The sequence below is a fragment of the Emys orbicularis genome, chromosome 10 (genome assembly GCF_028017835.1).
Source record: "Emys orbicularis isolate rEmyOrb1 chromosome 10, rEmyOrb1.hap1, whole genome shotgun sequence".
Lineage (NCBI taxonomy): Eukaryota > Metazoa > Chordata > Testudines > Emydidae > Emys > Emys orbicularis.
The window spans coordinates 64,379,583-64,405,488 of NC_088692.1; the positions used below are offsets into that span (position 1 = coordinate 64,379,583).

Here is a 25,906-nt window from a genome sequence, read left to right on the forward strand (position 1 = left end):
TACAAACCAACTTAAGCTAAACCGATTTAATACAATCAAACCAGTTTGAGGGTCCACTCTGGGGGGATGGGGTGGTTGCACGGATTTAACTAAATTGGTTTAAAAAATATCCCCCCTTTAGTTAACCGGGCACAAATTTGTGTGCAGACCAGGCCTACCACTTAGTATCTTACAGAACTAAAAAACAACAGAAAAGGAACCTTTATTGGCTAAATAACGTCAAAGAATTCTTATTTAATCCTAAGAGAATCTTACCCAGGATATTATCTGATCCATTGATGGGTGGAGTATGTGAGGCAGCGACATAAGGTGAACTACTGGCACTGCCGCGATGGAAGCTAGACATTGGAGGAAGACTGGCATTTATATCTGTAGGCGAGACTGAATGTGGAGGATAGCTCTAGAAAGAAGCAAAACAAATAAGAGCCAATTAAGCAGAATCTTTAAATACATTTATATACCTTGTTAAGACACCATTATCTAAGACAGGGACTTTGTCCATCAGCCAAACAACCCATTACAGTACCAAAAATCATTTAAAAATTATACACAAACAAGATGCAACAAAATCAATATGCCACAATTATGAATTCTGACAATCTAATTTTGAATTGACACTACTAGAAGATCAGATGGGAAATGAAACAGATCAGTCTCCAGAAATATATTTACATATGCAATTGTATTAGCCTATATAACTTACCAAGCGGTCATGTGTGTGTAGACTGCCATAACTGCTGGACTGTGACATGTGAGAAGAGGAGCTTCCCAGCATTCCACCATAACCAGGCTGGCTCATCCCATTGGATGAATTCCAAAGATCAGAAGAGTTGTGGGTCCCATCTATGTTTTTTTAACAAAAGAAAAGAAAGAGATCTCTCTAATACAAGAAGTGTACTGAGTTCTCCTTTCCTTTACATTATTTAAAAAATACATAATTCACCAACTCAATTAGCCTAATATCAGTACTGAAATAGGGGATAGCTAATATGGTGTCTCCCATTCTCCTGCCACCACACTGTGTTGCTATATTTAAAAAAATATGAGGCTTTATAGCTGAAATATAATCCAGCCACAGCTGAGAAAATACCAAGTACTCTGCTAATTACAAAGACCTTCAGTAAGGCCAGATTTATATCAAGAGGGATGATAAAAATTCCAGACTGCAAAAAAACTTGATGCTTGGCTAAATAATGCTCACCATAAATATACAGTGGAAAAGATTTCTCAATCCATAATAGGCAATTTATATTTGCTAAAACATTCTAATACTATAAAATAAATAAGGTTCCATAATAGCAGACTTAAATAACTGATAATTACTACATTATATAAGCCTCAAACCAAAGTGTGTCAGCACTGTTTTTCCTCAGCAATAAAGACTGCAATGACATTGTACACTTCAGTACTCAAAGATGATGTTTACGGTATATTTCAAAACCTCATCTAACCAAAGTAAAAGCTAGTTATGTGACATGAAGTTGAGGAAACATGGTCTCAATCTCATGAATTCTGGTCCCTGTTTTTGTGCAATTCAAAGTCATCTGTATTTTTGGCACGGTGGAGACATAAGCATTCACTGAGAACCCAGATTGTTAACAGATATTGTACAGCCAAACTCCAGAATGACCAAGAAGCCCTCACCTCATTTTCTGCTATCATTCTGGTGCGTTGTTCTGAAGGCCCTACAAATCAGAGAATGGGGAATTCTGTCCATCTGGCCTGCTGGATAATCCCCTTAAATTACAGTCAGCAATTAATGTCACAAAGAAACCTTTAAATCAAAGGCTAGCTCCCTTCAGCTAACAGTTTGTAGAAGTATACAAAATTCAATGCTACGACCCACCACAATACATTCCCTGGAAATGTATTTATTATATTATTTGATGCAACACTGGGTTAGCCTCACATTTCCACCTAAAGAACAAATGACAAACATTCCTGTATTTAGAGTTACCGGTACTTTACTTACCTTGCATAAAGAAAGTGCTAGCAAACATACTGCTTGGTGGTTTAGGAGATGGGTAACTTGGAGATTCTCTATTGAAATCATCAGAGCTTGGGGATGGTGCGTATACCTAAAAATTGGAAAGCAACAAAAAGCATGGATGTAATATTTGGCTGTCACACATAAGAAACAGCATGCTAGTACAGAGATCTAAATTAAAGGGAACAGTGCAGCAAGCCCCAATATTTAATTCATTTGTTGACATTATTTTGTTTTTAGCAAGTTGCCAAAGTACTACTGTGATCTTAACACCACACTTTCTGGTGTGCCAATTCAACCAGGTGGCCTGATAAAAGCTTAAATGCTTATTCTGCTTACAAAGCACATATCTCACACAGAAACAAAATAGTGGTCCCAAAATAAGCTTCGATTTTAAAATAACTCTATTCTTGTTTACATATTTAACAAGTTGGAATCCCAACAACTCAGGTAAAACATTCATGTCCAGTGAAACTGTTGGGAGTTTAGTGTCACTGCACTGCATAATCCAATCAGAAACCTGTCTGCTTTTTTAGATTTACCGGTGGTAGGAGGTGGCGGGGGGAGGAGGGGGGGGGAGTAATGCAAGTCTATATCATTTTGAGTGATCTAAAAACTTCAACATCAAATAACCTTTTAAGTCTGGCACAGCTTTTAAAAATCTTGTTTTGATTTGGCAGTGGAGTACCAATTTCTTCTGGTAAGCCCTTGCTTCAGATAAGCTCAGTATGAACATTGCATTGGTAAATAAACAACTTTCTCATCAAATTGAAAACTATACAGGGGACCAAATAAACCTAACAATCAAATGATTCTAATTACAGCAACTATAAATCAGCAGTGAAATAAATCAGAGAGTATTCAGGTATGTTATGTATAAACAAAATCAATATAGACAATTCATCAATGACTCATAGTATAATGCAGGTTGTGCCAAGGCAGGCAATATTTTTATAATGATAATTTTTCTAAATATTCCAATATGAATGATTTATATTGTTATTATTAATAGTAGTAGTATTGTAGTATCTAGAAGGCTCCAGTCATGGACCAGGAACCGAGGCATAGTGAAAACACAAAATAAAAAATGTCCTCTTAAAATTATTTTTAGTTTATGAAAAACTGTAGTGCAGATACATGAATGTAGTAAATGGCTACTTAGTACACAAAAATGTAACACTTGAGCTAAAATATTTTTGCCACATAATACGTTAAAATAAAAAAGGTTATTTTTTAAAAAATACTCAATTTTCTTCTCCCCTTTCCCCCAAAATAAACTAATTGATTTATAGGTTTCAAATGTATTAATTTTAAAAGTCTAAACTTAATAAGTGCATAAGAGATATGCCAAAATTGTAAGGTGCATATTTTTGTGTGTGCACGGATACACCTACGCACACATACATACAATTAGGTCACTCCCCTACCACTGTAACAGGCTGGGTACCACTCAAGAGAAGAAAGACAGACTAAAAAGGGTCATGACTACCACCAACGTCTAGGAAACCTCTATTCTAGTATGCAAGGGTGAATGTTCTGATATGGGAATTTGGGAAGTTAAGTGGGTCACATCTCGTATTTATTTGCATACAAAAACCCAGAATGCTTTTCCAGACTGCTGTTGTCAGATCAAATGGTTCGGCATGTGTTTGGATAGAGTTGTTGTATGCAATGTGACTGATTCACCATTCCTTTACACAAGTTTGACACCGATGTAACTTCAATGCAATCAGCTAAGCTATACCAGTGTATAAAAAACTCTGGTATGGAAGTACAGAAGCCACCCTAGGCCTCTTCTCTATCAAGAACTTGGTCTTGAAGCATGGAAGATAGGGAGGGAGGAATATAGTGGAAACATTTCACAACTTTTAGCATCGCTCTCTGTTTTTTGCATTTATATTTTGCAATCAAACTCAAGACGACATTTTTGTTTGTATGTTTTTTGTAATTTTGTCAACAAAGTTAGTGTTTCCAAGAGCTTTTGTTCAAATTGATGGCTACTTTTTTTTGGTTACTTCCAAATGTTGAATTCCTGGAAATAAAGAATTTTTTACAATGGAAAGTGCTGACCAAATCTGAGCTACAGCATGACAACACGTTATAAACTGTGTTAAGAGTATGTATGTATTTATGGTATATAATAAATATATATACGTATATATACACACACTTCACACATACTCACACAAAAGTGACAAGACTGTCAATTTTTAAATGCTCACCATCATAAGGCTACAAACATATTAGGCAAAACTAGGTGTAATTTACAAGTTGTGAAAAATAATGCAGCATATGCTATAGCTGATGGATAATCTATCACTGTCACAGAACAGCAGAGGAAACAAAGCTCAGTGACATGCAGCACTGACATAGAGATGTGCACTGATTAATGTGAAAAAATCCACCATGACACATTGTACATATTTTCAACTTTGCCAAAGTAATGCTATCAACAAGAGTTGTAATGTGGGCTACAGACTGAAATTTCAATAACTTCTAATAATTTTGACATTTTATAAAACTGTCTAAACAAGCAAGCACCTCAGAAGGAAATTAAGCTGAAAAAGTTCAGCTCCAACAAATGCATCATTTATGTTACACATGTACAGGACATTAGCATAATAAAAATGTTCTGAAATATTCCAACGTCAAAGAGGCCCTTTCAAATAGCTACATGAAAGTTCTAGCACAGGCACATAAGTTTATATAGTTTCTATTTGTTTTTGGTATCCTAACTATAGCTTGCAAAAACATAGCTGCAATGTTATGAAGCTGCACTTGTGCCAGTCTAGATTTTTCAGATCAAAGGGCTCTGGCGGCAAAACACAACTGATGTGGTCTCAAAGACTTCATTAACTCCAGATGTGGGGAAATAGTCAGCCAATTCCACAAAAAAAGCAAGTCTCTTTTAGTTACAATCAGACCTACCCACAAATTAAAACCAGGCGTCTTATGTCATCTGATCACCTGCAGATGAATGCCAGTTTTTTTTTTTCTGGTTAATGACCTAATCATAAGTTTTACTCTGTGTTATTACGAACAGAATTTAAAAGTAAAGGAAAAAAAAAGATTATTGAGATTAGACTACATCTACAAGAAGCAAAATGCAAACTTTTAATTAAAAGTTGACAATAAAGGAAACGTATTTAAATACCCTTTCAAGTTAGGAAAAGATGCATTAGATCATGTAGCTCAAACCTTTTAAACACATTTAATGCTTAGGGCCCTTATCCAGCCTATGTGGCTCTTGGCCCATAACAGCTCTGCAAGCCTCTCATCACACAGTGATGGAATTTACTCCCTAGTTCGAAGGTGTTCTCTTTTGCAGCAGCTGTGTAATGAGGTTTTAAGTATGACCTGGCTGCCCAATATTGTCTCTTTGGGCTATCAAGTGATGGGAATGACATCTGGGAGGAACCAAAATAGTTCTTTCCTGGCTGACATTCTTAGGGAGCCAGGGAATAGTGCTAAAAGACCATCCAGCCCAAAAAATCTGCTTGGCAGACAACTCTGTCAAGCAGGTAGAAGAAAATCCATCCTGCTAAAGGTTTCCCCAAATTCCCCTAAGCACATGGCAATCTGAAGTGATTGAATCGGAGGCAGGAGCAGGAGAGAACTTCAAAGAAAGCACCCATATTAAACTAATGAGGGGTGGGAGAGCTCTTCCAAAACACCCACTCCAGATTCAATTTTTAAATGGTCCACCTAGTAGAGGTCTTGTCTCTCTCGACGCTGTACGCAGACTTTACACTTCAATCCTAGAGTTGTAATAATTCCTGCAGGCTGTGTGGCCTGAGCAGGAAGGAAGCGGGACAAGGGAGTTGCAGAGCACAGGTCAAGAGTTCCACTTCCCTCTCCTTCCCCCACCCTGAGCTGTTCCACATTTCTCCAGTATGAATGGTTGAGTGATTCTGGGTTGGTTTTTTTTAAGCTCTCTTCAGTTTGTCGATGTCGTCCCTCAATAGGGTGTACTGCAGGGCCGCCCAGAGGATTCAGGGGGCCTGGGGCAAAGCAAATTTGAGGGCCCCATCCATAAAAAAAAGTTGCAATACCATGGAATACTATATTCTCGTGGGGGCTCCTGTGGGGCCTGGGGCAAATTGCCCCACTTGCCCCCCCCCTCTGGGCGGCCCTGGTGTAGTGCTGTAGAGCCAGCCTGCTTGGCCTTTCAGAGCTTGGGCAGCTCAGAACAGCATGGACGGTTCCTACTGAGTCAGGGTTAAGCAGCATATCTGCTTTCAAATGTGCAGTTATTCTTAACATATTAAATTGATACGATTATAAAAATCATTTAAAAAGTGTAATAAATCTACAAAGTATCAGGAGATTATATGCCAGGTCCTTTGATTTACTAATTTAAAAATTTCCAAACATAAAGGCATTACTTTATCTTAAAAGGTCTGAGTTACTGATTTTGTTTTGTTACTAAAATTAGATCTTCACTCTATAAACATCAATTAAAGCACCAAAAATACCTCATTTGCATGCTTTTCAACTAATTTCCTTCCTATTAACGGGTTTGGTATTTTTATATGTTCGTGATCCATACTAAATGTAGATGTAAACAGATGAAACATGCCAGTGAAGCAAAATATCAAAACTTATTTTAAAGATGCCTCCACTAAATCAGGACCAAATCTCCCAACATGCATGCTGTATGTGAAATTATAAATTATATTATTTATTTAAACCTTGCTATTCAGAAAGTTTCATAGGTTACAAAAACTGACATTTATCAAACTGTTACATGCAAATTTCTTTTCTAGGGCAGTAAAAATGGATACCCACATCTACACCTTATGAACTTCACTAACTGACCTTTCCAAATTTCATCAGCACCAGTCATGTATTATATAAGTATGCACTGATGAATGATCTGGGGACGTGGCAGACTCTCACAATATATTATTTGTATGTACTGTGGCAAAGGCTTCTGCTGCTGAAAAGATATTGTGATAAATGGAAACTTATTTTAGTGCTCAGCTCCTTCAGAAACATAGTGAACATAAAAACTGAGGGAATGAAGAATGGCAATTATAGTTATTCCATCCTGTATTTATAAGAAGATACAAGTACTCACACTGGCAACAAAATATATTATGTATTGTCAAATTTTAACGAACACAAAAAAACCCAATATTTAAGCACAACGAAAGCTAGGCAATGCAAGGTTCAAGTTAACTCTGTACTAAACACTATTTTCTGCCAAGGTCTTCAGACACCAGGTATGACATCTCAAACTGATCTGAGACTCCCTCAATACTTAAGCACAATGGGAAAAAAAAGAGAAAAGAATGTCAGTCTAAACTATTAACCTGACGGTAATTTTTAATGATAGCATAAATCTATAGAAAAATACTACAGCTGTAGGAAGATATGGCTCCTTCAGTGCCATTAAAGTCCATCTTGTAAATAAATGTTTATGCAGTTTTTAAGCTCATGTCATAAATGCCTATTTGTGGAGTTCTGAAAATGTGGAATTATTGATACACCTCTACCTCGATATAATGCGACCCAATATAACACGAATTTGGATATAACACGGTAAAGCAGTGCTCCGGGGGGGGGGGGGGGGGGCTGCGCACTCCGGTGGATCAAAGCAAGTTCAATATAACACGGTTTCACCTATAACGTGGTAAGATTTTTTGGCTCCCGAGGACAGCGTTATATCGAGGTAGAGGTGTACCATAATGGTGCATTACGCAAATCCGTCTTACTTCCTGGGTTAACATGAGGTGTTAAGATATGCAGTATCACGTCAAGGATGTAGACAAATTTAAGCACTAGACTAACTTGCTAAAAATCCTGATTGAATATCTGAGGTGGAGGGGGGAGCAGAAGTAAATACACAACATATTTGAAGATTCCTTTTGCAATAATTTTCTAAACAAATTGCCTTCTCCTCCACTTCCTAAAAAAAATCAGACCACATTTTTGACTAATGATATGTACAATTTAGTGCATAAAAATGCCAGTGTTTTAATTAAAGGAATTCAAAGGAAGACTGAAACTGAACACTTTAATCAACCCATTTCCAGTACTTGTTTGTCAAATTTCAGAACACCTTTATGGCTATGATATAAATTCCTACATAATATTAATACTGACCACATTAAACTAGAGGAGTACTGATACATTTTCTTTTGCTTTTAAGTTCACTTCTCTTATCTCACTGGTAATCTCAGTTTCTACAACTCATAGGCATAGACTAATGTGTTTCTACAGGCTGTCTTCAACACAAGTGTGTTTATCAAAGCAAATACACTGAACAAATGAGTGTATGTCACTGTTTGGTGCCCACAATTTTGAGAAATATAGATCCATCCAACATAACACCTGATCCCCTCCCTAGCTGCTTTCATTTGCCCATAGAAATGGACATAACCTTCACACTGAAGCATCAATAAAGCATGTTGTAGACAACACACCCTCCTAGCAGGGGACTGCTCCTCAATAGATTGGCAGTTCTGCCCACTGGAGTTGAGCAGATAAAACTCTCCTGGGCTATCACATTGCGACCCATAATACCTCTTTGGAGGGAGAAAAAAATAAAGTTGACCAATGCTACAAGCTCACTTTATTCAATGCCCACAGCAGTCTACCCCCTAGAGATTTCCTGCATGATCCTATGTTTGTGCTGACTTACAAATGTTAGCTTTGACCTTGTCTGAGCTGCTATGGGCAGCATATGGTATAGGGTAGATTTAATTGTACTTTTCTCTCTGTGTGCTAACTGGTCCAATACTAATAAAACCCGAATCAAAATCCCTCTGGAAAGCAGAAAACATTTACATTATTAACACTTGGTTGGTGTAAACTTTGCAAACCGAATATGTCTAGATTTATATAAAAACAGACTTTACTTGTTATTCCTTTTAGAAGGTACCTTAGGAAAATAAAATTGGATTGATATATTTCATCTGAGGTAATCTGCAAAATTTTAACACTTCTAGTGATATGTGGTATTTTGCTATTCTAATTCAATGTGCTATGAAATAACACTAACAAGCAAACCCTCTCCACCACCCCCTGCCACGTATTTCTAGATAATATTTTATACACCTCTCAGAAAAATGGAAAAAATAACTTTACTCAGGAACTAGTTCATCTCACTCAGGAATTAGTTATAATTTTCCACTGAAAATGTGGAAAACATGAATGATCTTCAGGAACATGCATTATAATTTATGTTTGTTCTTTCCTTCTCTGTTTATCACCATTGTAACAACTTGCTATGGCAGAAGCTGAAACACCTTCATAACAAATCCCTCTCTATGACATTTTACTTAGTAACTAAACATAACCACATGGGACTGAGGTACCAAATTCATTCATACTGTGAACAGTACCTGGCGTATAACATGCTACTAAATTATGTCATCATATTGAATAGTGGCGTTAAAAGCTGCACAAAATATACTTGAAAATTAAGCAAAATGTAGCAAAAATGTTTCTTCAGGTGATTTGATATTGTTTGATAAGCAGTAATATTGGCATATTATTCTCTATTCTGTCTAGTTTTTAACCAGTTCTCACTCACTGCTTATTTGACTATATAAGATAGTGAAAAGAAAAAAAAATTCATATAAATAACATCCTACATGTTTTTAATTTTCAGGCGTCATTGCTGAAAAAGCTGAGAACATTTATTTGTTTTATCTCAATGGAAACACAAACAAAAACTATATTTTTAGACCTCTATTGGTTCCCTTTTCTACTTTACAGGGCATGAACAAAGAAGCACCAACAAAATAGGTTCCCTTAAAAAAGAAAAAGAAAAAAAAAAAGGGAAAAAAAGGGTAGAAAGCAACTACCTGTTGCCATTAAAAAAGCCTGTCAGTACATGACATTAATTTTGCCTCAAACATCTGATTTTTAACTTCCAAAGGATACTAAGTTAGCAGAAATGAAAGAAGAGATAGAACTTGATAGACAAAATGGCTTAATATTTAATCGTGCTTTTTCACAATTTGAAAGAACACTCTTTCTGACTTAATTCAACCTTCCTTCCTCCCAGCCCCCAATGTATAGTTGGATGTTCTTCCCCGACACTAAGAAAATAATTTCTGGATATCAACAGGTGAAGAAAAAAGAAAAAAACATGCACTTTTCTAGTTTAGTATAAATAGCTAATGCAGTCCTCCAACACAGAGAATATGCTTTTAATTTAGGGGACACACTACTCAAAATATTTCTTGTTTCATATTATATAATCCACATATTAGTAGTGTTTTATTGCTTAGTAGAGGATTTATGCTAAAATTCTAATTTTCCCTACATACTTCTCTTCTGTAATATACGTTAAATTACCAAATTAATCCCTTCACACAGCACGAAAAATCACATTTAATATGTAAACTTTTACTCTACTTCCATGTAAATGTATGTCAAACCTCTTATGTTCACCCACTCTGTATTACCTAGCAGTATTTGGAAGCATCTTTTTCAGTTTAATCTTATTTTGCCTATGTATTATTTACTTTGCTAACTCTTTCCCCACTTTAAAGTTAAAAATATCTTCAAAAATATAATTTACAGATGAAAGTTTAATACTGGTTTCTGCATGCCATTTTCCACTTGAATTTTTTGCATACAAATCAGCATTTCATACAGTTTAGTAGATAGCAGGCAATATGCTGATATCTAAAGTCAAAATCACTATTCAAATAAAATCTCAAAACATGAGCCAGATGCCATTATCTGCTAAGTGATCAAATGATACAAATTAAAGTAGTAGCACTTCAATATGAACTGTGGTCTTGCAGTCTTCTCTAAATGTGGAGAAGTTCATACACAATCCTGAATATCAAATTAAAACATCTCTCTCTTCATTTGAAGGTTAAAAGCATTAATGGAAAGCAAAATATGAAGGGGGAAAAAAACGACCCAAACCAACACACACATACGCACTCTGCTCACATATATTTGAATGAAATAGTAATTACATTCTTTATTCTAATTTATAGAATTATTACCAGCTTTCAGTATTTTATTTCCCCAAATAAGTTTTAAAAAAAATTACAACCAAAACTTAAGGCAACATGATATAGGATTGTCATATGATTTGCCATCTATTTACTAACTCTTCAAGATCATAAAGGTCACCTCTGACCTATAACAGGCACATGCTATCAATTGTCAGGCCATGCTCCCCTACAGCACCAGCACTTCCATCTACTATAAGCCTGGAAATGCTTAATAAGATCAAAGCTTTTTTTCCTGCCACAGAACAAAGAGAAATGTTGTAATAAGGCGATCTGTGCTCAAGAAAGAATAAAAATCAGAACTCCATTCAAATCACACTCCTCTTGCTTCAGGGGTATTGTATAGTTAATTTTACTTAAGTCTAATATATATCTTCACATAAAACTTCAAAAAGACGGTTTTAACTTAGGAGCAGACATGAAAGAAAAATCATTTCACATTTGAAAGACAGCTGGCATTGATACGAAAGGAAATGAAACAGAGATCATGCAGTTTCACTTATTTCCCCACTCTCTCCCCAATATCTTTTCTCTCATCCAAGAAGCTCATACACCTAGTTTTTAATGAGTTTAAAGATCGTTAGTTTGATCATCATTAATCAGAAAACCTTGGCAAAAAGTTTACTACTAAATAAAGACAAAACTCATGTAAGCTTATGGGACAAGAAAAACAAATGAAACTGATCTATGTTACTGATCTATATATATATATTCCTTTTAAGACCAGGGGCAAGCCAAAATCATATACAAGTAATATGAACATAAAAATGTTTAAACAAAATGATTGTGCATACACTGTATAAAAGACCCCATAACACACAAACCAGATTTGTGTTTTGTATTCTGCCATACAATGACATTTTAAAAATTTAAATATCAATTATGAAATAAAAGCATATCATTTAATACATAGCAAATTAAAATAGAGGCATTCAAAGATTCAGTTTTAATTTTTTCAAAAGCTGGTGAATGTCCATTTTATTTTGTAATCTGCAATAGTTCCAGTAACATTTTTTCATTTTACTTAAAATGATTTTGGAAAAATCAAATCTTGAACAAGAGCTTAATGCTTGCTTACAATTTGAGATGTACTACTTGATTCAAATGCCACCATTCTCAGCAGCATGGCACAAAATGACCAGAATCCAAAACTATGAAGCCGGTCACTAAAACAGAAGTCTATCGAGTATAAGCAAAAATGTAATGTTTTGTAATCTTTTGGAAGAAAATGGATTAAAACCCCTCTACCTCACTATTAGGTACAATGTCTACTGAAAATGTTTTAGTGTAAATAGTGATTAAAGTTTGTGAATCAGACTAACTTTCCTGTATAGGGTCAAAATGCTAGTTTGATTGGAAGCAGATGGTATAACAGTAAAGTTAGTCTCTGAACCTCAAACTCCAAACAGGAAACGCAAGCCTTACTGGCTGACTGCTTCCCTAATCATTCCCAGAGATTCATACTTGTTATTTTTATAAATAACCACAAAGGCTTTCATCTTTTCTCCCTGTTGTACAAAGCAGCCAATAAACCTAAATGTCGTTTTTTTGTTTTTTAACTATCAGAATCCCCCACCACCACCACAAACACCATTTGCAAACACATTGCAAACATGGAGATCACAGATGGTCTTTTAAAAAGAAAATACATTAGAAATGTTATGTAGTTCAATGTTAGGTTAATGTTTAAAAAATTACAAACTATGAACTTAACTGTATCTTATCACAGAATGCCAGCCTTACAAGTCTTCTAAAATATGCAAGTGAATTACACCAGCAATCTAAATGTACTTTGTTAGACTAATCTAAAAACACACGGGTTTCAGTAAGTGCCTATTCAGCTATGTCAGCCACTTTGAAACTATATGAACAAAAGAAAGCACCCTTACCGTTTTCCCATTGTAGTAATACATCAAAGAATTGCTGCCCATTCCAGGTACAGGGTATGCACAATACATACTGATTCTAAAAATGACAGTCTGCAGTTAAAGTGCACTGCTTCTCTCCAAGACATCCATCCACCCGATCAAACAGAGTAATTCTTCAGTACTATGTGTACACACATGGATCTACTCAAAAGGAACTTATGCAAAACAGGACTGAACCATCTCATATGGGAAAGAGGGGGTGTGAGAGAGAGACATACACTGTAATCTCTATAAAATTCTATCAACCCCCCGTTTTTAGTCATAATTCCAACCAGCAAAACCCTTGCAAAAACAGTTTATTTACAGCATTTAAGAGTCACAGGTTTGTAGCTACCAATACACTGAGAAATTATTAGCTTTGTCCATACAAATAAAATACTACAAAGAAATAACAAATGGAAAAATCCTAGTTAATCTTCTGTTTTTTGTTTTAATTCAATTAGAGCACTTGTGGCAGTAGAGTCATAGCTTGATGCACCTCCAGTGACACAACCATCTGGCTCTGTCTAAAGTTGCTTCCAACTTTGACAAACACACCACAGAGCAATCATGAACTGGAAACACTGAATCATATGTAACAAGAAGGACTAGACAGTTAAGCCTTCTACATAATCACTTCCTGGGCCAAAAAGTATTATGTCCCAATTAATTAATTATCTCTACTAGGCCATGGGTTGTTTCTAACTGGGGGAAAAGTATATCCTCTTAAACAAGCACTGTATAGCTGCCAAACAAAAGAAAATACAGTATGTCATGTTTAGTTAAATATATTACATATGTTTAAAACAGACAACTAAATAAAGGTAAATATTTTAATATTACAAAATCCAAATTTCATATTCAAATTACATAGCATGAAAAATAGATGAGTAAGTTTGGCCAAATTTTAAACATTTTAGACTATGAAATACATTTTTGTGAAAAAACATTGTTCCCCCTCTCTATACATTTACACACACACACACACACACACACACACACACACACACAAGGACAAGAGAATTGACAGAAACATACAATTTTAGTGTTAATCTGACAAAAATGTATAGCACAAAATATTGAACATATATTACATATAATCCCTCAATACACACACATTTATAGTCTATTCTTCCCTAAACTGCATCCTCTTGGTGAAGAATATGAAATTCCCTGAGTTTGCTTGATAAATTAAACATATAATATGAAAGCCAATACACAAGGAATGAAGTTGCCACTGTTGGGGGCGGGGGATTAATACTAAAAGCAAATCCCCTTTTGTATGTTACTCAGTACATCAGGAAACTCCTAATCCATATGTTTGTACATAAATATGTTTATATTCTATAGATGAATACAACTGGCTGTTAAAGAATGCGCAGGATCCAGTGAGCCTCTAAAAAACAAAAACAAAAAAGTCAAAGACAGAAAAAAATGACAGCAGAAAATCTCTTTCCCACTCTCTTCGACTGTGTCAAATGCCAAATCTGTGAGTTTGCCCTGCCTTCCCTTCTGTCCAGAACAGAGAACATACAGCAGACTAAGAAAAGAAGGGGTAACCCTTCCCCATGTGTAGGGAAAGAAAGCAAGCTGCAGAAATTGGGATACCTTTAACAAGCACCTTTGATGATGGGGAAGTCATCTAACCACAGAATGAAATTTAGCAAAGAAAACAGCCCAGTAAGCTGAAATACTATGATCATGTGAGACTTCCATTAGGTTTTTGTACAGTGTCCATCACCTTAGTAAATAAGCACTGCAATATCTAAGTATACAGAATATATGCAGATTAGACATAGAAGTTTAGTCAGTGAAATGCACCAGCAAAACGATATATAAGCATGACAGTTAAACTACTGTGATTATTCCAGTTTTGAATTAGGAGGTTATCCTGAAATGTAAATTAATCGAAAAGCATGTGCATTTTTACTGTTTAGCTTTATATGTTGATCAGATTGTTGCTTTTAATACATATATACACAGGGGAGGGGGGGGAGTAGAAAAGTATGCAGCATTTTAAAAGCTAATGAACCAAATTTCAACCAAACTCTTCACCAATATAAAAGACTAAGCAGCAGCTGCAAAAAAGAACATCACTGTACATCAGACTATTAAAATGCCAAGCCTGCAGAGTGACTTGCAACTTCCTCCTTCCCCCAGGGATCACAAAGCCCCATTTCAGTCCCCAGAGAACTCTGTAAGAAGCTTTGATTTACAATTAACAATGCCATTCCTTAAACCTCCTCACTATGTTTAGGCTTCTATGGACGTGATATGCTAAAAGATCTTTAGATCTCTTAGACATACTGCTTCCCTAAGTATATAGTACTCCAGGATTAAAATGAATTATTTAGAACAATGTATCTTTTTATATTCAGGAAACACACACAAAAAGCTATACAACAAAAGTCCAATTTTATTTTGGAAAAAAGAGGCAGAATAAAAGCATTTTCTTTTTTAATCAAATAGTTCCAGCACATAAGAAACTTTTATAGTGGTCAAAAATGTTTTAGCAGTGGTTAGATTCAGTTCTCCAAAACAAGGATGGACATTAATGTGTATCTTGTAAAATCAACTACTGGGTGTGTGCATGCAATAATTTGATTATTGTTGAAACACTGCGGGGATTAAAAACTCAGTATTTTACTATGTGGCATACGTGTTTCATCTTTCTTGCAGCTCATCTTCTAAACTTGCACACAAAAACAGTAGAAGTTAAAAGTGTGAAGGCAATATTAATTCGTATTGTTTGCTAGCTTGAGTAACATCTGTTTAAACAAGTATATTGCTGACGCTCATCAACATACAGGTAAGCTAGTGTCAAAAACAGCACAAAAGAGTAGGTCTCATTCAAAATGCTGCCTCTGGGCAAAGATAGAATAAAGACAAATACTCCCAACAATACCACTCTGACTAAAAGGATTTACCTCTGACAAACCAAAGAAGTAACAATTTCATCATACTGTGTGGGGAATTAGCTATTTTACTGGAGCAGCACAGGTACACCTATATGCACTGCACTGAAAATTATCACCGTGCTGTATGCTTATAGCACCAAAATACTATTTCCTCAATACATTAGAATCATAGAATCATAGAATATCAGGGTTGGAAGGGACCTCAGGAGGTCATCTAGTCCAATCCCCTGCTCAAAGCAGGACCAATCCCCAGACAGATTTTTGCCCCAGATCCCTAAATGGCCCCCTCAAGGATTGAGCTCACAACTCTGTGTTTAGCAGGCCAATGCTCAAATCACATTGTCACTCAATGTATCATATTTTGGGATCAAATTATTCTGCTTTCAAGCATATCAGATTGTTATGAGTTTTCTTTAATCTCAGAGTTTACACTGCCCAAAGATGATGACAAACGGACATATTTTATAATTGCAGCAAACACCACTGGATATACCTATAGAAAGCTCAAACTGTAACTACTCCAACATGGTTCCAACAACCAAAAAAAGTTCTCTTTGTGTATGTCGGGGTTTTATTTTTTATTTCACATTTATTCTGAGCAGCAGCTGCACTGATTCCCCTCCCCCCCTTAAGAAAAGCATGTTACAGTGAAATAGATCCTATCTGGATCAACGATATCATAGTGAATACAGTTATTTATTCTATTTTTCCTTGGTGACAAATCAAGGGTTAATCTTATGACTCAGTCTGACAGAACTAGTCAGCTGGAGACAGGGCCAATTTTTTAAACTTGATTTCAGACAGACATGCCGTCAGCAGAGGAGCACTGAATGGACATGCACTTTTGTAGCCTGAACTGTTTCCATTCACGACTCTGCACTGTGTCAAAAACAATAACCTGTGTGTTTCTGTAAGTATATAAAGAGATTATGATCTCTGACGCAGAGTGAAATGCTGACCTAATAATAAACTAAACTACCTGTTTAAGAATGTTCTCAAAAGATTCATTCATTTTCAGTCTGATTTTAATGATACTTGCTCTTTAAAGTCCAGCTGTTTTGTCAAACGTAGAATTTAGTCTATTTTCTTATCTTTGTCCAATTCAAAGACACACAACGAAACACACACAGCAAGAATGAATCACCCACCTTTTTAACGAGTTTAAAACTACCACTAAGTTGACATCATACAGATCACTGGAAATTACTCTTTATAATATACCAGAGATAGGCAGAGGATCTCATCTCCACACCACAGAGCATATCCTCTATTCAAAACTGTCCATAAATATGACAAACATCATATCAATGTTTAAAATAAAATGTTGCGTTATATTGCTTGTTTTATTATTTCAAATATTATAAGAACTAAAAACTTTTACATTGAATTGTGTACTCTTCCCCCCCCCCCAATAAAAGTTATTTGCCCACCATCAAAAACAAATACCAGATAAAATATAATGAGCTTCCTGATGGACAGTCTGTTTTTCCCAAGGACTTAAACATCAGCTTACAAAGGAAAACCTCAAGTAGGATAACAATAGCTCATTTTTTCTTACTTCTTTGTTACTAGTTGAAAAATGCTCTTCAATATTCATGCACAAAATCTTTGTCCCAAGGATTCAGAAACCACTTCTAAGATTCTCAATGGAAAAAAAAACTCCAAATGTATATATTTCTAAACAAAACGTTTATGATGATTAACTAGATCAAGCCTGGCGAGATGAATACCTATAAATTATATCGTCAGCAGACAATTAAAACAGATTCAGACTTTAAACTGTCTGAGAATTGCATGTAGCTACTTCTAGACAATGCATATTTTTCTATTTTTCTCCTCTAGAAGAAAGACCTCTACTCATGTAAACATTTAAATATCTAGTAAATTAAAAAATCCTGAAAGCATGCCATCATGTTATTAGGCAAGGGGAAATTATCCATTTATCATGTACTGTATAGTGAAAAGATGCAGCAGTTTGCAACTCCACAATAGTGCTTTTTAAAAAAAGAAGAAACAGCCAAGAATAAAAACCATTATAATAAAAACAAAATTGACACAAAAGTCATAACATTAAGTTAATTGGGTCCAATTAATTTACACTAGTGTACTTTCAAATCTATGTCAAAGTTAAGTAGTAAAAGTTTTACTGTTTTCCAGTTCAAATGGTTGGGTTTTAACTTTAATATCTGTATTTCTGCAAAGAAAAAAATTACCTGATATTAAATAAAAATAAGATTACATATTAAACCAGTATACAGCATTCCAGAAAATAAACCTTACACTATACACTGATATCAGATTTCCAAACCAATTCCATGATGGCTACATGTGAAAACAGGAAACAATAATATTTTAAAAATAAGAAATTATATAGTCAGAAAAATTGAGTTACAACAGATGGGAATGGCTTTCCTTCTCAAGTACTATACATTTTCAGCATGTGAGTTATTTTATATATTTAAATAGAAATAAAGATGCTTCTCATTAGGTGCATTATTCTAAGAGCTAATGAACAGCAGCAACTTCTATCAATTCCTCATATTCAGGTATTGTACAAATATTCCTTATTAGTGATACTTTCTTATGGATTTATATTAAATATCAAAGCAAGGAACGTATTCAATATGCACCATTATTCCCAGCTTTGGAAAGCTTCAGAACTGTGCTGAAGATTTTAGATATTTTGTAAAAACAAAAACCCCAAGCAGTTTAATAGATGGCTTTGAAATGTTCTCAGGTATAGCTCCCTATGAGAAGCACTTAGTTACACACAATTTCATTTATGACAAAATGTATGTATACATTTGTTTGTTATCCTTGACAAATGAGTAAGGGGTGTTACCAAACAACAGTACTTCCTATTGGGCCAATCACCACTGCACAACATGATAAATAAATGCAGGCACATTATAAAAATCAGATGTGAATTAAATAAGAGATTTAAAAAACCTTCCAAAGTAAATGATTCCACGTTTCTGTTATTGAAAGATATAAAAGATTAAGTTAAGTTACACATCTCTTCATCATGAACTTAGTATGACCAAGCAAATGTATTTGAGAAATTAAAGGGAGATAAGGGGTCCCTCTGCTGGTCCAACTCCAGTATCATTTTGCTTTATTTGTTGCTCAAGTGCAATATGTTTAGCATTTCTCATGTACTCCCCAAAGTGATATATAGTAACATAGCTTCTGATGCAGTTTAAAAATTTTCCAGTAGGTGGTTCTATAATCAAAACCCTGCTCCATATGAAAAACAGTATTTTAATCTATTTAATAAATTAGCATCAGAGAAGCTTTAGGAAACTTTATGTCAAAGTGCAGGTAGCTAGCTGTATAGAAACATAAGCTCAGAGGCACATTCCCCCCCCCCCCTTTTCTTTTTTTTTTTTGGTTCTCTGGTTCGCTGTCTGGCAAAACTCTTCAGCAAACGAAGCTGTCTGGATGATCTGTCAAAAGCAAATGACAATCCTTTTGTCATCTATAGTTAGGGATCTAGTTAGTACTCCCTTAAGGAAATTTTTTTTTTTAATAGGCTACCCAAGCTACCACAGAAAATGTCATGAAGTCTTGTGATTACATCTCCAGGATTGTACAACCTGTTTTCTTTATAGCCTTGAAGTGCCAAAGCTCAACATCACAAGAAACTCAATGGCACTAAAATGTTAGGCAATTTTAATTCAATTTTAAATTTATACTCAGAGACTAGAACCAACATCTGCATCTTTGTGTCAGGATGACAAGTGAATCAGTAGTCTAGAAAATTTACGTCTGAAGTTTATTCAGGGGTTTAGACAGTTTTTATTTCAGTGCAATTCTTTCCAACAGTAATCATTTTTTACTGGCTATTTCTGATAATTTAATGGTTAGATCACAGCCAAAGCAGCCTGTCTAGCATTTGTATTGATCAAGCAACCAATCAATTTAACAGCATGACACAGGTAAAAGTCTTATAGATATTACCACCTATTACTCTTCTAACAGACTGCACAGATTTTCAAACAACCTTCCCACCAAAATCAGTGATCATCATCAAGTGACAAACTATAAGAAATAATCTTTTATTTATAAAACCTTTCCCTCCCCCCATTGTTGTTGTAACGAAGAGCATCATCAATAATGGGGATGAACTGGCACATAGTCTGATGTAAAGCAGTAGTTACAGCAATAACATATAACCTCTTTGTACAGTTACACAAGCTGCAGTCTAGTCATGTTGGGTTTTATTAACATTTTAAAGGTACATATAAATTTAAGACCTTTCTATTCAGATCTCAATTATAATTTAATAGCACTTAAATACATGCATCTGGGATGCTGTGAAAACTTAAACAGATTAGCTATTGTCAACAGAAGGCCCTTACAGCAAGTCCTGAAGACAGCTAAGGAGACCTTCTGGCAGGGAATTCTACAGACATGATCCCTGATCAAAGCAGGCTCTGCTTTGGCCCAATGCAGTCAGAGGATCAGGACAGACAGCCTGGATAATTCATCTGATTTCAACTGCCTTGGAAGGACATTGTTGAGAGATGATCACTTAAGAACCCTCGGCCTAGATCAGTGAGAGCTTTACAGACTGTCAGCAAGACCTTGCAACAACCCAGTTTGCTACTTACTGACAGCTGGACACCTCTGCTTCCTCCACTCCCATAACACTGGTCTCCAATTTTTGAGAAGTCGTCTGCTTCAGAGATAAAATGTGCTATTTATTATGTATTTTGATGTGCTGAATTCAAATATGACAATTAAAACAACTGATTGGCTACTGTTTCTAAGATATTTAAGTTTTTACATTTTATGTCTATGTATATTGTGTAGATAGTAGTTTTAATCATAAATTGTAAACCTAGGTCTTTTCATGTGTTTATGGTTGCTTTACATGATAATATTTCACCTGTCCTGTTTATGTAACACTTTAAAAATCAGCAAAAGGGTTATATAAATAAAATTTATTATGAAACAAAAGGCAAAAAACTATTATGTACATAGTTTAGTCCTATTCAGTGTCTACTCGGCGCTTCTTGGCTTGTCTCTTTTATTCATTAAATGGAGCATCTCTTGTCACTGTCCAGCAATAGTCTGCAAGCACTGATGGGCTCCATTTGCCCTGATAGCGTTTCTCCATTGTTGCAATGTCCTGGTGAAATCGCTCGCCGTGCTCGTCGCTCACTGCTCCACAGTTCGGTGGAAAAAAATCTAGATGAGAGTGCAAAAAATGTATCTTTAGTGACATGTTGCAACCAAGGCTTTTGTATGCCTTGAGGAGGTTTTCCACCAACAACCTGTAGTTGTCTGCCTTGTTGTTTCTGAGAAAATTTATTGCCACTAACTGGAAGGCTTTCCATGCCGTCTTTTCCTTGCCACGCAGTGCATGGTCAAATGCATCATCTCGAAGAAGTTCACGAATCTGAGGAACAACAAAGACACCTTCCTTTATCTTAGCTTCACTTAACCTTGGAAATTTTCTACGGAGGTACTTGAAAGCTGCTTGTGTTTTGTCAATGGCCTTGACAAAGTTCTTCATCAGACCCAGCTTGATGTGTAAGGGTGGTAACAAAATCTTCCTTGATTCAACAAGCGGTGGATGCTGAACACTTTTCCTCCCAGGCTCCAATGACTGTCGGAGTGGCCAATCTTTCTTGATGTAGTGGGAATCTCTTGCACGACTATCCCATTCGCAGAGAAAACAGCAGTACTTTGTGTATCCAGTCTGCAGACCAAGCAAGAGAGCAACAACCTACAAATCGCCACAAAGCTGCCACTGATGTTGGTCATAGTTTATGCACCTCAAAAGTTGTTTCAAGTTGTCATAGGTTTCCTTCAGATGGACTGCATGACCAACTGGAATTGATGGCAAAACATTGCCATTATGCAGTAAAACAGCTTTAAGACTCGTCTTCGATGAATCAATGAACAGTCTCCACTCATCTGGATCGTGAACGATGTTGAGGGCTGCCATCACACCATCGATGTTGTTGCAGGCTACAAGATCACCTTCCATGAAGAAGAATGGGACAAGATCCTTTTGACGGTCACGGAACATGGAAACCCTAACATCACCTGCCAGGAGATTCCAGTGCTGTAGTCTGGAGCCCAACAGCTCTGCCTTATCCTTGGGTAGTTCCAAATCCCTGACAAGGTCATTCAGTTCACCTTGTGTTATGAGGTGTGGTTCAGAGGAGGGTGGGAGACAATGTGGGTCCTGTGACATTGATGGTTCAGGACCAGAAGTTTCATCCTCTTCCTCGTCTGACTCAAGTGAGAATGATTCTGGTGCATCAGGAACTGGCAGTCCTTCTCCGTGGGGTACTGGGCGTATAGCTGATGGAATGTTTGGATAAAGCACAGTCCACTTTTTCTTCTTTGACACACCTTTCCCAACTGGAGGCACCATGTAGAAGTAACAATTGCTGGTATGATCTGTTGGCTCTCTCCAAATCATTGGCACTGCAAAAGGCATAGATTTCCTTTTCCTGTTCAACCACTGGCGAAGATTTGTTGCACAAGTGTTGCAGCATATGTGTGGGGCCCACCTCTTGTCCTGATCTCCAATTTTGCAACCAAAATAAAGGTGATAGGCTTTCTTAACCATAGTGGTTATACTGCGCTTTTGTGATGCAAAAGTCACTTCACCACAAACATAGCAGAAGTTATCTGCACTGTTCACACAAGTACGAGGCATCTCTGCTCACTTTGGCTAAACAGAAATGTGTCCCTTTGCAAAATCAAACACTGACAAATAAGAGAGCACGACACTGTATGATTTCTAGAGCTGATATAGGGCAATTTGTTCAGCAGAGTGATGTAAGCTTCGTTATGATTGCATCATCCATGACTTCTAGGAATAACATGATGTAATTCATATCATGTATGACGCAATACCAGCTTCAGATTGCATCATTCATTGTTTTGCCTAAAAAGCAAGTACTGTCCAAACCCAGTCATAGATTTATTCATAGATCCAGTCAAAGATGTATTTTAGTCATTTCTGGTTTAAATTGAGATCCCTTCCCTTTATAACTCACTTATCCTCCACCATTCCCAAGTCAAGGGTCGTATATACTGACCCAATAGCATATCTTGAAAACTAGAGCCAATCAACAATTTTAAGCATCATTTTCGTTCTCAGTGACCCAGAATTAGTAAAGTTTGACTACATTTATTTCAGAAGCATTTTGGCTGTAGAGCAGTGTAATCAAGAAGCAGACAGGAAGCCACATGTGACTGACTACTGCTGCTTCCAGATCAATTTCAAGGGAGGCTCAAGTAGAAGTGAATTACAATAATCTAGCCTGGAGATGGTGAAATCATAAAAGGCCTAATGAGGTCCATGACTAGGCTGACCAAACAGCAAGTATGAAAAATCGGGACAGAGGGTGGGGGGTAATAGGCGCCTATATAAGACAAAGCCCCAAATATCGGGACTGTCCCTATAAAATCGGGACATCTGGTCACCCTATCCATGACACAGAAAAAAGGGAGGGATGGAGATGGAAACAGTCTTGTTCCCTCTAATTTTTGACAGGCCATGTGCGCAAAAAATTTCTTCTCTGCAAATTTTTGTGCTTCTGTGCAAATTTTTGTGCGCGCAGAGTTTCGCCGTGTGCGTGGTGTTTCGGATCTGTGTGCGCGTGCGCACGCACACAGCTTAGAGGGAACAGTGCCTCACTGCTTAAGAAGAGTAGGTCTCAACAGTAAAATTTCTTTGGTATGTTACAGAATTTTGGGGCCTGGACACTTTAAACATTTACTATTTATTTGCTACTTTACAAACCAAAAAAAGGCAAGTTCCTACCCTGAGGAGCTTACACTTTGATTCAGACATAACAAACAAGGCATAACAATGAAAAGTGGTGGTGGGAGTGTGGAAGGACAGGGGCTGGAGGTTACCCCAATAAGTAATCATGAGTGTGTGTATTCTAACCCACACAATTTATTGACTCTGTTTCAATGTTTTATAATTTATAAGTTACTGTATTATGGAGTCCAGACCAAGGATCAGATCAGGAAACAAATGAAAAATAATTCCAAGAACATGTATTTTCATCCAGAAAGTCACCTTAATCCCATTCCCAATAAGCATGGTCCTGTGTCCTCCAAGTGCTTTATTGCACTATAGCTAGGAGCACAGTCTCAGCAATAACCCTATGTAAAAATACCCTCACAGTAGAGTTAGTCAATGGGATGCTCTCAGTTTGCCCGTCAGGAAATTTTGCATCAGACCTGGCCACATCACCTATTGACCTCAGAACAACTTCAACATAAGAACGGCCATACTAGGTCAGACCAGAAGTCCATCTAGCCTATTTTCCTGTCTTCTGACAGTGGCCAATGCCAGGTGCCCCAGAGGGAATGAACAGAACAGGTAATCATCAAGTGATCCAACAAAGGATAGGGATACCACCCCTGCCCATCCTGGCTAATAGCCATTGATGGACCTATCCTCCATGAACTTATCTAGTTCTTTTTTGAACCCTGTTATAGTCTTGGCCTTCACGACATCCTCTGGCAGGGAGTTCCATAGGTTGACTGTGCGTTGTGTGAAAAAAATACTTCCTTTTGTTTGTTTTAAACCTGCTGCCTATTAATTTCATTTGGTGACCCCTAGTTCTTGCGTTACGAGGAGGAGTAAATAACATTTCCTTATTTACTTTCTTCACACCAGTCAGGATTTTATAGAGGTATCTCATATCCCTCCTTAGTCATCTCTTTTATAAGCTGAAAAATCCCAGTTTTATTAATCTCTCCTCCTATGGAAGCCGTTCTATACCCCTAATCATTTTTGTTGCCCTTTTCTGAACCTTTTCCTGTTCCAATATATCTTTTTTGAGATGGGGCGACCATATCTGCACGCAGTATTCAAGATGTGGGCATACCTCAGAGTTTTCTGGCATCAAGGATAATACTCTAAAAAGCCAGGGCACTCCTATACTCTCCATCTGCTAGAAGGCTGCTACATTCACTCACCAAGGTGAATTTTACTTAATTTTTAATTTGACTTAATTATCAGAGCCTCAAACTCTGGAGTTCAGATAAGCAGACAGAAGTTTGGAAATTTATCTGAAACTATGAATAAACTCATTAAGTCCTACAAACTTCCATCTCAAAACAGGTAAAAACAAGTTGCCTTCATGAGGGAAGATGCCCAATGAGCTGTTACCTTCCTTCAGGCCAGCTTTCTGTCTCTTGCCTTTATGGAGCACCACCCCAGCTTTATACCTAGGGGATTGGGGAGGTGAAAAGCCATTCTTTTGAGAGCAAATGTGAGGCATCTTTTCCATTTCTCTTCTATGCATCCAAGCCAACACTCAAAGTCAAGTACAGACTCACAATGACTACCATAGGTATTTGACTGGACCTTTGTGGTATCTCCTTTCTACTTACTTCTGTCTCTCTTTCCCACCCCACCCACATGAAACAAATGTAGGTCATTTTCCTCATTTTTGCTATGTCACTGCTCCAATATAGCTGTTTTTAATGGAGGAATTCTTACAATAAATGATAAATTGGCACATGTAAGAGGTATACATCCTATAGCTGGTGACATGTCAAGACTCCTATAATCAATCTATGAATTCTTTTACCCTGAACATGATTCTAAACTGCAGTGGACTTGAATCTAGAAACAGGGCTTTGCTAATTTCCTGTTAAGTGGAATTTTAAACTTTATATAAGGATTTTAAAGTACTGTCTAAAGATTTAGGTAATATGTTGACCAAAGTACGTAAGATTAGTAAAACATGCAAATAGACAGTAAATACATTAACCTTTGGAGGGGGGGGGGTAAACTTAAATAATTAGTACACAGATCAAACCAAGACTCCTCTTGGTAAACAGAAAACTATCTTAGCAAAAAGACAGAGGACTTGATTATCCTCTTGCATACACAGAAGAGTTGTAGATCTCAAGAAATTAGATGACTGCATATGTGTTTGTGCAGTAGCTGATTTTCTAAGATATGCATCAATGTAAGCTGTGTACTGAAGGTCACAATCTTAGTTGGGATGAAGATGATGAAGTTGCAAAAGAAGGATCTAAAGGTATTTCCAGCATTAATCTTCTGATTTTTCACATTTAATACAGTTCTATTATTAATCTAAATTAAATGCTGAT

At 36.5% G+C, this 25,906-nt stretch overlaps 1 protein-coding gene across 1 annotated transcript in view; it reads right to left on the reverse strand.

Annotated features, from left to right (window-relative positions):
• The window catches only part of TCF12 (transcription factor 12), a 315,099-nt gene that overhangs the window by 34,663 nt on the left and 254,530 nt on the right, over positions 1–25,906 (reverse strand). The window contains exons 10-12 of the mRNA XM_065412643.1: positions 1,973–2,078; positions 704–843; positions 256–400 (exon numbers count right to left, since the gene is read on the reverse strand). Of these exons, the coding sequence (XP_065268715.1) occupies positions 256–400; positions 704–843; positions 1,973–2,078 (391 nt within the window). The remainder of the gene's footprint in view (positions 1–255; positions 401–703; positions 844–1,972; positions 2,079–25,906) is intronic.